The sequence below is a fragment of the Lissotriton helveticus genome, chromosome 6 (genome assembly GCF_964261635.1).
Source record: "Lissotriton helveticus chromosome 6, aLisHel1.1, whole genome shotgun sequence".
Taxonomy (NCBI): domain Eukaryota; kingdom Metazoa; phylum Chordata; class Amphibia; order Caudata; family Salamandridae; genus Lissotriton; species Lissotriton helveticus.
Window position 1 is genome coordinate 904,996,070 of NC_136067.1, and position 12,892 is coordinate 905,008,961.

At 47.1% G+C, this 12,892-nt stretch overlaps 1 protein-coding gene across 5 annotated transcripts in view; it reads left to right on the top strand.

Moving 5' to 3' along the window:
- Positions 1-12,892, top strand: part of AK9 (adenylate kinase 9) — a 1,611,121-nt gene that overhangs the window by 1,060,987 nt on the left and 537,242 nt on the right. For all 5 annotated transcript variants that reach the window (XM_078648533.1, XM_078648534.1, XM_078648537.1 and 2 more), the window contains one exon: positions 12,581-12,787. In XM_078648533.1, the coding sequence (XP_078504659.1) occupies positions 12,581-12,787 (207 nt within the window). The remainder of the gene's footprint in view (positions 1-12,580; positions 12,788-12,892) is intronic.

Genomic DNA, 12,892 nt, shown 5'->3' on the forward strand with positions numbered 1-12,892 from the left:
ATCCTACTTTCGTACACATATTGTATTTTACCCAGTGAGTTCCTCCAACATCAAATTCACAGGTCAAAAAGACATTAGCTATCTGTCCCACCTCTCTTTTGCCGGATCCGGGATTTGAGAGTTTTGGAGAACAAATTGGTCAAATTGGAGACCAGTTGGTGCACGTATTATCATTTCTTTGTACACCCCCTGCAATCTCCTTAAGCAGTCTTCCTCAAAAGCAAATATATCTCTAGCAACATCAGGATCTCATGACCATGTTGTAAAACAGCACACCCTTGAATGGTTGCAGGGGCAAGAGTCTGAGTTACGTCCTCAGGGCGAGTTATTTGATGATTGTGAAGTGAGATCTGCTATTGGGATTTATAGCCTGCCATGAAGTTGATGTGGATGTACAGTGTGGTACATTAAGGTGCCCTGCTGTACTTGGTCAATGGATTGTCTGCTGGGGTCTGTTGACATATTAGAAGCCTTGGATTTTGCTTTCCATGTTAAAAAGGAGTGTAATGCGTCTTCAATTTCTCTGACACTTGAAAAAGGTTCTAAAAAGGTACTGCTCATTTTGACTCTGGAGGATCCTTCCTCAGAAGTGCCTGGTTATAGGCTTTTTTGGAACCTTTTGTTGTCCTGTGTTCTGTCTGGCTAGCCGAATTCCCTTCCACAGTTCTGTAGTTGTGACACGTGGCTATATTTCAGAGATAACAGCATATATGCATATCCTTAACTCTTCTTGAATATTTATTCTTCCCTTTTGCTGTCTGATGCTCTATGGAATTCCAATCGAAGCCCATGTTAGATGTCTTCATATCTAACATGGGCTTCGATTCGAATTCCATAGAGCATATTATCAAGCCCATTATCGCCGCTTTATCTGTAGTTTTCTGCGATATTGTATCGAGCTTTCTTGATAATATGCCCCATCATTCTCTCGGTTTAAAGGCTCTCTGTGTACTAACTTCTCTCAGGGTCAGTCATTGAAGCTGGGACAATTGTTCTTCCAGTCCTCTAGCCTTGGACGTATGTGGACCCATAGAATGCTAGCTTGAAGCATGTGGCATCAAATTTGGTTGCTCAGAACAAGTTTTTTGCTGACAAATTTCTACAGTACTTCTTCAATCCTACTTCCTTCTCAATCAGGCAGTCTCTTAACCTTCCATCCTGTGCATGTTGCACATCAGGCTTTAATCTCCTGCACAGGTTCCATACTTTCTCTAGTGTAGGAACAAATCTATTCTACCTCTTGGCAATTTATTCTGTTGTACTAAACACAAACATGTCTCCTTTTGGGATAGGCTGTATTCTATTAAACACACATTTATGTTTGTATCTCCTATTATTTCTGTTGGTGCCAGCTGTAGAAAAACTCTTCAGCTAGAGGGAAAGTGGTTCTCCATTCAACAGCCTTGTGACACTGCAGCTATAACAATCTTTAAATCCCTTCCTTTGACAGTTGCCCAGGCCTCTTGATTCCTAAAGACTGGAATTCTGGTCACTTTAGTGGTTTATGTGTCGACAGCAGGCTGCATGTCTTCAGAATGTTTGTGCTCTTCCTCTGTAAGGGTTATACCCCGTTCACAAGTTTTAATAAGACCAGAATGGTGCACACTGTATTCAAGGGATTATGTTGCTGTTTGACGACATAAGATACACTGTTGTGCCCTATGTTGTCATTCACCTTTTCATCTTCCTGCAGCAAATGATCCATATGATGCAAGTCAGGATATCACCTATCACTATACACCTGCTTAGGTCAATTTACTCTGCATGCATCCGTACCTGTAGTTGCTAACCACGTTACTTCTTTATCTATTGGGATATCAAATAACACAACCACTGCAATGGTGCCAAGAACAATGAAAACGTCAACAGGTCTTCTATGAGACAGGCTATAAAAGAAATGGTGTTGAGGAAATAAAGTAAAGAGGAGTGGCTTCAGGAGAGACTGAGCTAGATTTTCTCACCCTGGTGTTGAGTGATTGGGGTAAGTGTACCTCACAACCAAAGATGAATGTTCCTACAGAGAGATGGACTAACTGAGCCAAAATGAATAAACAGACATGTGAAAAGGTGGACACCAGTGGTGGACGAAACCTTCAAACAAATTGTGGAAAAGGCCAAAATTTGCTGTTTTTCTTTCCACCTGTGAGGCGGTATTAGGGTTGCCTTGCAGGTAAATAAAACAGACATCACTATTGTTTTGCTTTCTGATGGATACATCTGCCAGTGGATTCCTCACCTTGTGAATATCCCCTTTCATCAGCAACAATCGGAAATTCTTATTTGTAGCTTCGCGCCGACGTGGAGGATGTCACAGAGGCACGACCCCGCGCGCGACTCCGCTGACGTTACCGACTCCATAGTAGGCCCACGCCAGCGTGATGACATCAGTTCCCTTTTTTACGCGTCGTCGACGCTAAAGGTTTCTAGGGATCCTCTGTAGCTGTTGGTAACTTTGTTACTGTTTGTTTCATTTCGGTGTCCTTTTGCTTCTTTGTGTCAAAATGTCCACGAAGAAGACTGGATTCAAGCCCTGCGGAGAGTGCGGCAAGATGATGTCTATGACGGATCCGCACGAGTGCTGTGTCTGGTGTTTGAGTTTGGACCATGACGTCGAGGAATGTTCATCCTGTAAGAAAATGAATCCTAAGGCTCTCCGTGAGTGGGAGGCGAAACTCCTTGTTGCAAAGTTGAAGAGCAGGAAGGACAAGAAGAGGTCAAGGTCACGGAATCGTCGTTCGAGGTCGAGATCTCACTCGAAGTCGCGCTCGAGGTCGTCTTCGGTGCATGCTTCGAAGTCATCAAGGAAGAGGCACAAGAAGAGATCTCATGAGTCTCGTCATCATTCTGGGAAGGACTCGAGCTCGAGACTGAAGTCGCAGGTAAAGTTACTTCGCAAAGATGTGGAGGCTCCGACTCCGGAAGTTCAAGTCTCCGAAGGTGAGGCTTCGCCTGTGAATTTGCCTGTTCATTCACCGAAGCCGATGTCGAATCCTTCTCCGGCTCGGACTCATTCTTCTGACCAGGAGGGTGAGGGAGATGAAGAAGATGGAGGAGAAGAGGAGGCTCCGTTGCCTGCGGGTTCGTCGACCCCGGTGCACCAGCCTGAGGTTGAGGTCGAAGTCGAGAAGACTCCGCTCCCTCGAGAGCAACCTGTGGGCTCTTATCCAGCTTTTCCCGCTCCAGGTCAGGACCCTACTCAGTTCCTGAATGCTATGTATGGAGTGTATTCAAGAGCTATGTACCCCGCTGGTGCACCAGTTGGTCCCACGGGTCCATTAGCATACAATCTGGGTATCTCCAGGACTTATGCTCCTGCGCCTTTTATGCCATTTATGCCGGCTCCGACGCCGCCATGGCTTTACTCGGCGCCGCCGAAGCCTTCGACGCCAAGACCATCAACGCCAACACCCTCGACGCCAATGCTGAATCCGATCCGACCTCGTTTTCAGCGGTCTGGTCCCCAGGCTTCGGGCTTGACGCCGGCTCCGGCTCCGACTGAGTCGATTCCGGATCCGTCGACTTTATTCATGAAGGAGAGGTCAAGCCGTGAGGCACAGAGACTTCTGTAAGAGCAGAGGTATCGTGAAGCAGAAATGGAAGAGGGTGAGCTGCAGGATTCAGAGGATCTTTTCGATGATCTGAGAGAGGCTAGTGGTCTTGAACTGTCCCCTGATTGGGATTTGGCCTCTATTTCTGACGCCCCTTCAAAGGATGTGACACCTTATCACGTGGTCACAAGAAAGGCTGCAGACTTGTTGAATTTAACACTTCCAACTGCAGAGTATAAAGCTAATATACTGACTGAAGTCCTTCATTCGCCTACCTCTGTGGTCGAGCCTATGCTCCCTTTTAATGATGCTTTGGCAGAGCCTATATCTGAGGTTTGGAAAAGACCGCTTACAGCCCCTGCTGTTTCGAGGGCGGTTGCAAGAAGGTACAGGGTGGCACCTGGTGACCTGGACTTTTTATCCATACACCCCTTGCAAGAGAGCTTGGTTGTGCAGGCGGCCTGCTCGAACAAATCTGCGGGCGCGTTACCACAGGTTCCAGGCTGCTAAAAAAGTATTTTCCTCGGCAAGCATGGTGCTCAAATCGACTAATTCAACTTGTCTAATGGGACGCTATATCCATGCGTTGATGGGTTCAGTCAAACAGCTGGTTCCAAAGCTTCCTGAGGAGGATAGGAAGGATTTTCAAGAAGTGATTGCCGCTAGACAGGCCATTCAGAGTGGTCTGGACACTGCTGACTCGGTAGCAAGAGTGATGGGTTCTTTGGCCACAAGAAGAGCGGCATGGTTTAAATCATTTGAGTTCTCTGCGGATGTCCAAGCTGCTTTGATGGATTTGCCCTTTGATGGGTCAGGGTTGTTTGGAAAGAAGGCTGATGCTGCTTTAGAAAGATTTAAGGACAGCAGAGGGACAGCGAGATCTTTGGGCCTGCAGCCCAGAGGTACTACAGGGAAGAGGTTCAGAGGTTTTGGCAGGTCTTCCTTTCGGACCTCCAGGCAGCCTCAGCAGCAGCAGCAGCAGCAAAATACGCTGTACAAGTCATACAGGGGCAGGCAAAGAGCTCGTCCTAGAGGTCGTCAGGCCTCCTCCTCCTCCTCTACCTCTTCCCAACCCCCTGCCACCACAGCAAAGCAGCCCTAGATCCGCCATTCTGGATCATGTGGGCCCAGTGGGGGGGCCAGCTTACCCATTTTCTATGAGATTGGGAATTGATTACATCGGATCTTTGGGTTCTCAATCTCGTGGAGAATGGGTATGCTCTTCCCTTTCGGGAATTTCCCCCAATTACCCTCCTTAGCAAGGCTTTTGTGCGGAGGACCACCTGCTGTTCTTGCAGGAAGAAGTCCTTGCTCTGTTCAGAAAGGGTGCGATAGAGGTGGTTCCAGAGCAGGAGAGGGGTCACAGGTGCTACTCCCGGTATTTCCTGATCCCTAAAAAGGATGGCAGACTTCGTCCAATCCTGGATCTCAGGGCCTTGAACCTTTACCTGAAGCAGGAGAAGTTCAAGATGCTCACCCTTGCGCAGGTACTTCAAGCGCTGCTGGAAGAAGATTGGATGGTGTCAATCGACTTGCAGGATGCGTGTTTCCACATCCCCATTCTGAAGTCGCACAGGAAGTATCTCCGTTTTAAGGTGGGATCGCAGCACTACCAGTTTGCGGTCCCTCCATTTGATCTTACCACTGCGCCTCGAGTCTTCAGCAAGGTGATGGCAGTCGTGGCTGCACATCTCAGAAGGTCAGGGGTTCCGGTATTCCCTTATCTGGACGATTGGCTGATCAAAGCAGACTCTCCGGAGAAAGTGCTCCATCATCTGCAAGTCACAACTCAGTTGTTGTACATGTTGGGTTTTTCAATAAATGTACCCAAATCTCACCTGGTGCCCTCCCAGAGCAACCTGTTCATAGGTGCAGTACTGGATACTACTGTATGTCGGGCATTCCCTCCTCCTCAAAGGATTCGCGACATACAGGAAATGATTCCTTTATTTCACAATGGAGCGGTCGTTCCAGTCCTGAAGGTCCTTTGTATGCTCGGTCTGTTGGCTTCTTGCATTCTGTTGGTCAACCATGCATGCTGGCATATGAGGGCACTCCAGTGATGCCTCCGTAGGCAGTGGTATCAACACAACGGAGATCTCAGGGAGTCCATCAGGATCTCCAGAGAAACTGCAGCTGATCTGTCTTGGTGGAGTGTGGAGGGCAATCTGTCTCAAGGAAAGCCTTTCCAACTTCCTCCTGCGGTGGCCACAGTGATAACGGATGTGTCCACTCTAGGGTTGGCTGCTCATCTGGGGGATCTGGAGATCAAAGGTCTTTGGTCTCCAAAGGAAAGGTTGCTTCACATCAACCTTCTGGAATTGCGGGCGATACGTCTGGCGCTCAAGGCCTTCCTCCCTTCCCTTCGCGGGCGGTCCGTTCAGGTCCTGACGGACAACACCACTGCGATGTGGTATGTGAACAAGCAGGGAGGAGTAGGGTCACAGTGTCTCTGCAGAGAGGCTCTGCGTCTCTGGTCCTGGGTTCAGGATCATCAGATTTGTCTGATGGCAAATCATCTGGCCGGAGTTCTGAACGTGGGTGCAGACAGTCTCAGTCGGCAGTTCTCAGCCGACCACGAGTGGAGGCTTCATCAAGAGGTAGTTTGTCACGTCTTTCGGACGTGGGGGACTCCTCAGGTGGACCTGTTCGCCACTCGCGAGAATGCTCACTGCCCATCATTCTGCAACCTCCAGTTTCCGATGCAGGGAGCCTTGGGGGACGCGTTTCAGTTGAGTTGGGACTCGCAACTCCTTTACGTGTTTCCTCCCATACCCTTGAGTCCTCGGGTTCTGAGGAAGATTCGCCAAGACCGGGCCCAAGTCATATTGATCGCCCCGGATTGGCCAAGAAGGGTGTGGTAGACAGATCTTCTCCACCTCTCCTCGTGCCCGCCGCTCCGTCTCCCTTTCAGGGCAGATCTCCTCTCTCAGATGGAGGGGCAGGTTCTACACCCCCACCTCCAAACCTTACACCTTCATGCCTGGAGATTGAACTCCTTTTCTCTCCCACATGATGTGGTGGATGTCATTCTTTCGGCCAGGCGTGACTCCACTAAGTCAATCTATTCTTACAGATGGTCTAAATTTGTGATTTGGTGTGGGGAGAAGTCCATTGACCCTTTGAGGGCTCGTTTGTCAGATATGCACCTATTTGCTATTTCTTTAGCGCAGCAAGGTTTTGCTGTGGCTACAGTGAAAGGTTATCTTTCGGCTGTGTCGGCTTTTCTCTGCCTGCCGGATCAGCCGTCCTTATTTAAATCTCCTATTGTTTTAAGATTTCTGAAGGGCCTTACAAATAAATTTCCTCCTGCTCCTTTTATTGTGCCTCAATGGGACTTGAATTTAGTGCTTACTTTTTTAATGGGTTCCCCTTTCGAACCTCTACATAATTGTCCCTTATGATTGTTGTCTTTTAAGACGGTTTTCCTAGTTGCAATTACCTCGGCAAGGAGGGTAAGTGAGCTTTAAGCTCTTAGTTCAAAGCCCCCATTCTTGACCATCCATGCTGAACAAATGGTTCTTAGGACCAGGGCTGCTTTTCTGCCTAAGGTGGTAACTCCCTTCCATCTAGGACAGTCCATTACCCTTCCTACCTTCTATCCTCCCCCTCACCCTTCCAAGGAGGAGGAGCGGCTTCACCGTCTGGACCCTAAGAGGGCGTTGAGCTTTTATCTTGATAGGACTAAGGACTATCGTGTTGATGACCAGCTGTTTGTTGGATTTGCTGGTTCCAGGAAAGCAAGAGCTGTGCACAAGCGCACACTTTCGAGATGGATAATTCTATGCATCAAGATCTGCTACGCCCTGGCTGGTAAGGAACCTCAAGAGGGTATAAGAGCCCACTCTACTAGAGCAAAGTCTTCAACATCTGCTTTGTCTAGGGGTGTACCTGTTGAGGATATTTGTAAAGCGGCAACTTGGGCCTCCCTCCACACTTTCGCGCAGCATTACTGCTTGGATACCGAGGTGAGGAGGGAAGGCCACTTTGCGCGTTCTGTCCTCCAGGATTTTCTGGTATAGGAGAGTAGACACCCTCCTCCGGGAGTGGGGACTGCTGTGGGAATCTATTCACAAGGTGAGGAATCCACTGGCAGATGTATCCATCAGAAGAACAAGTTACTTACCTTCGGTAACGCTTTTTCTGGTGGATACAGTATCTGCCTGTGGATTCCTCACTGACCCACCCGCCTCCCCGTTGTCCACTCTTCTATACCTGAGTAACTGTGATGTTAATATGTTTTTATTGTTGAAGGAAACGTTTTATTTCAATTGCTTTTCTGCATTGGTTTCACACTATGTGTGTTATCTTGACATTTGTGTACTGTGTGTACTGTGTATATATCTACTGATGTTGGTCCGTTCGTGTGCCTCGAAGGCACGGAAAAAAGGGCGGAACTGATGTCATCACGCCGGCGTGGGCCTATTATGGAGTCAGTGACGTCAGCGGAGTCGCGTGCGGTGTTGTGCCTCTGTGACGTCGTCCACGTTGGTGCTAAGCCACAAAGAAGAATTTCCGAATGTTGCTGACGCAAGGGGGATATTCACAAGGTGAGGAATCCACAGGCAGATATTGTATCTACCAGAAAAAGCGTTACCGAAGGTAAGTAACTTGTTCTTTAGGAGCATTGTAAAGGGCTTGGCATTGTCATTATCTTAATGTTATGTAAGTAATAACATTGCCTGGACCACTGACAGTGCTTTTGGAACCAGGAATTCCTTCACACTACTCTTGCTGGCAGGCACCAAACACAGGCTCCCCTTGTCATGAACTTGCATTGGTGCACTGCCGGGCACAGGGTCAGTGTGTTTAACTACGCAGTGACCATTAAAGCAAGTACATTGTCCAGCCCCTGACAGTGCTGGACGACACACAAGAATTCCTTGTTCTGTGCATTTCTCATTGTGCCGAATGGGGTATGTGCTGCAGGGCATTCTGCCTCCATTTCACCTTTTTCAAAATCCCGGGCAGTTAGATGTGAAACCTGTGGAAAGGGACTGAATTGCTCGAGATTTTTTTATTATAAATCTTTTTATTAGCATTTTTTTTTAAAACAAGTTTTAGAATCAAACAGTGCAATGCTAAATGCACTAACTCTTTCAAATTGCTCAAAGTTTTGTGTCTGTGTAGCAAATTTCACCCACCGAAAGAAAACACCATTTAGTATGTTTACCAGCTGTGAAACAGCAATACAAAGCATTCATGACAAACATGTATAGTACGTACCAACTAAAATCATATTTATTGTTCCACCATTCGTGAGGCAAAGGTCGATGCAACAATATAAACTACTAAATACAACCCCCGATGAGACACCAAGTACTCAGATCCCCACCAAAGAGTGCACTTCCTTTCCAATAGTTCAGGTGTGCTGTTAATCACAGTGTGGCCCTTGTAGTCTAGTATAGCATACCTGAGATGTGAGGTATATCCAAGCTTGTATGGTTTGGGGCCAACACCAACGGCTGAATCCATGTAAGGAAGTGAAGGGAGAGAGGGGCAGCTTTGTCACAAACTCAGCAAAGTTGCAGCCATGGTGAGCCAGTGATCCAGGGGAGCAGAAGTGATAGAGGTAACAGATCACTGAAGCCCTAGTGAAGAAGATGAATGGTTCAATGTGGGAGCCACAGCAGCTGAAAAGGGGACAGAAACATGGCTCTTGAGAGAGAGAATCAAGGGGGAGCAATCCTTTCAGCAGAGGCCAGACGCCAGACAGGGCTATAAGCAGGCCAAGGCAAGAGCAAAGATTGTACTTTGTCATAGCCATCCAGGAACAGTCACTATGTGCAGTGGAGTCAGAATAATAGGCACCGAGGATCATCCTGGAAAGACCCTGATACAGAATCTGAATTGGTCTGCTCTAGGGCTTTGCAGTCTTTATAGGCTGGGATATGCAGTTGTAAAATCCCCAATGTAACCTCCATGGCAGCTGGTGGGGAGACCAAAACTGTCTAGCTCATCCAATAGGTTGTAGCAGTAGTCTGCTCTGAGATGATAGATGGTTACTGAACATGGTAAATACTCCACCATATTCCACACTACTCTTATTGAAGCACTGCACTGCTTTGTTATGTACTGTGATTTGATACTTGCACTTTCTGTCTTTTCCTTTTGATCCTCTATCTTCCTTGAATAGTCTGTCTTCTTGGAATTGTTCATAATGCAGTTCCTTTCCTTTCTTTGACTATGCTTCCATTTTTTATTTCCTTTGGTTCTGTTTTGATTGTATCTTAACACCTTACTTGTACAGAGTATTTCCTTGATTCCTAGAAACTATAGATTGGATTCAGTTTTGCAGTTCACACACCGCATTTCATTACAGTGAATTGACTGGTATTTTTGCATGAAAAAGCCAAATGACAGGTACCATTACTTTCTTGAGACAGAACCAATGGTAGACTATAGTTTTAATTTCTAGTTCTATATCCTACTAATTGTGAGGTTTCCCAAATGAAGAGTTAAAGGTTGTCATTTTAAATTGTAGCTGTGAACACACCGATTTGCACAGTTTATTGCTGTGCAGATCTGTAGCAGAGTTATACGTTTTGGCAATTTCAAGTGAAATACATCTTCCTGTGACAGAGAAGTATCTCAGTCATACTACCACTTATAGTGTGAGCTCCGCTGTAGCCGTATAGTAAAACATAGTTAAAAAAGGTAATTTCGGATTTTAAAAACAGATTTTAATTTCTGTGGGCATCACAACAGATGTTCATCCCAACAGCTCCTGAGTCTTGGCATGGTAACCAAATATGCATATACCTAGTGCCTTCTACGGGGAACCCGACTGCTTGTAAATATCACAAAACCACCATCAATCAATCAGGGTTTGTTAAGCGCCGCTACTCATCCGTGAGGGTCTCAAGGCGCTGAAGGGTGGGGGCGAGGGGATGCTGATCAGTCTAGGCGCTAGGGTTCAGTCAAAGAGCCAGGTCTTGAGCTCCTTCCTGAATTGAGTCTGTGATGGAGCTTGCCTAAGGTGGAGAGGAAGGGTGTCCCAGGTCTTGGAAGTGAGGTAGGAAAAGAATCTTCCTCCGGTCTGGTCTTGCGGATCCGTGAGACGTTGGCTAGGGCCAGTTGGGCAGAGCGGAGGTGTCTAGTGGGTACATGAAATGAGGGCGCTGGTTCAGATATGCTGGTTCTGCGACGTGGAGGGCTTTGTAGGCATGTGTGAGGAGCTTGAAAGTGTCTCTTTTATTGACTAAGAGAACGTGGAGTTCTCGCCGGTGTTCGGTGAAGTGGTTGTAGCAAGGGATGTTGAGGACCAGTCTGACTGCGGCGTTTAGGGTGTTCTGTAGTTTCCTGAGGAGTTTCTGGGTGACGCCGGCATTGAGTGCCATTTGCACCATTGGTATGACTGATGTATTCATCAATATTCCCTGACAACAGACAGAACTAATTCACACTGGGTAGGCTGGAAAAGCAAGAACTATCAGAGTTAATTAAGCTGATTTTGGTCCAAAACTGATGTCTAATAAAGGCAAATCCGAAGTCAAGAATGCCAGCATACCATACATACCCAAATAAAATAGCCAGGGACAGGCTGGGACTCAACATTGAAGAAAATTACTGTGGTCGTTTAGACTTTGGCAGGCACTTGCCAGGTCAGTGGAGGCCCTGTCCTCCGTGGAGGGGACTGTCTGCCATATCTAGAGATGCTACCCCCACACCCACTACTTGCCAGGAATCACTGCGCCTTCAGCGCATCTGCCAGTGAGGCAGATGCACTTTTAGGCATAGCTTAATCCAGAGCCACACTTTCAAAATTGAAGCTTGTTAAAAACAAACAAATAATGGCCCTCGCATGCAGGGAGTTTTTGCCCTGTGCTTGGGGATATAACTTTCTTTTTCCTGCCTGGGGCTGCCATACTTCATATGGCAAACTCAGACAGGAAAATTCAGAGTCGGTTTCTCTTCCCAACCTTAGTCTGCTTTTTGTCTGTTTTCACCACATGAGAAACATCATGTGTTGAATAAATTCACTTGTGTTTCCTTTGCTTACATGTGTCCTCTGTATTTACCTCCCTGCCCTAGCAGACCTATCAGAGTACCGAACTATTGAATACATTATACATTTATTAAATAAGCAGTTGGAATTTAGATGAAGGTTACAGTTCAAATATTTCCATATTGTGCTAATTCATCCTTGATGTCATTTTAGGCTTATCATTTTAAGTTCTGAGCCATCATTCTAAGGGGCCTATTACGATTGCGGTTTTTCCGCATCCTCCGGGCCGGCGGAAGCCACCGCCGGCTCGGAGGATGCGGAAAAACCGCAGCGGACCCACCAAAGACCCACCGCCACATTAGGATGGCTGGTGGGTCCTGGTTTCCGTCCGTAGCTTTTCCGCCGCGGTTGGCTTACAACCGCGGCGGAAAAGCTCTAATATGGTGGCGGTGTCTCTCAGACACCGCCAGCCATATTAGGATGGGCTTTAAAAAAATGCTTTTCCGCGGCGGGTTTTCCGCCATGGAAAAGCATGTGGGACTTCACTGCAGGGACCCGTTGCGGGCCCCCTGGGTGAAGGGGGGGGTGGGGGGTGCACATGAGGGTACCTATGGTACCCCCCTGCATTTGTATGCAGAAATCGGCAGGCACCGCACGGTGCCTGCCGCTTTCTGCATACAAATGCAATGTATGCATTTTTACCATTGCGGCGGGTGCAGCTTGAAGCCGCACCCGCCGCAATGGTAAAAATAGAGGATGTGACTGCCAGGGTGGCGGTCACATCCTAATTCGACAGGAGGGAACTCCGCAGGCCATGCGGAGGTTCCCTCCTCCTCTAAGTCGCGGACGGACTCAAGTCCGTCCGCGATCATAATGGGCCCCTAAGTTTTGAATGATGAGGAAACTACCCCACATGCAGTAGGGTTTTTGGGAAATTTGTTATAAATTATTGCATAATTTTATTTTTTCAAAAATTAAAGCAGATTGTTGCACCTCATTCTATGCACGATCTGTCTAGACCATTGTAAATTACTGAATTTCTTACACAAATGACAATTTAATAACTGTGTACCATTTACTGTAGCCTAAGGATGATACAGAAGTTGATGAAGAGGTAGAGGAGGAAGAAGAGGAAGAAGATGACACAGAGGATATTCTTGCAGAGGAATTTCCAGAAGAGGAGGTAGAAGAAGAGGAGCCAGAAGAACAGGAGGAAGATGCAATTGAGCGCTTGAGATCGGAAATTGGAGAAAAGTTTGAAGCTGACACAGCTGCCTTAGAATCTGTGAAGGTATTCTTAAACCAGTTAATTTCATTTAAGTGAATTGCTCAGACCAGAAATGCAGCATGTTCTCCCTGATAGTTGCAATTAGTGTGTGCTCTTGATTATTTTTAA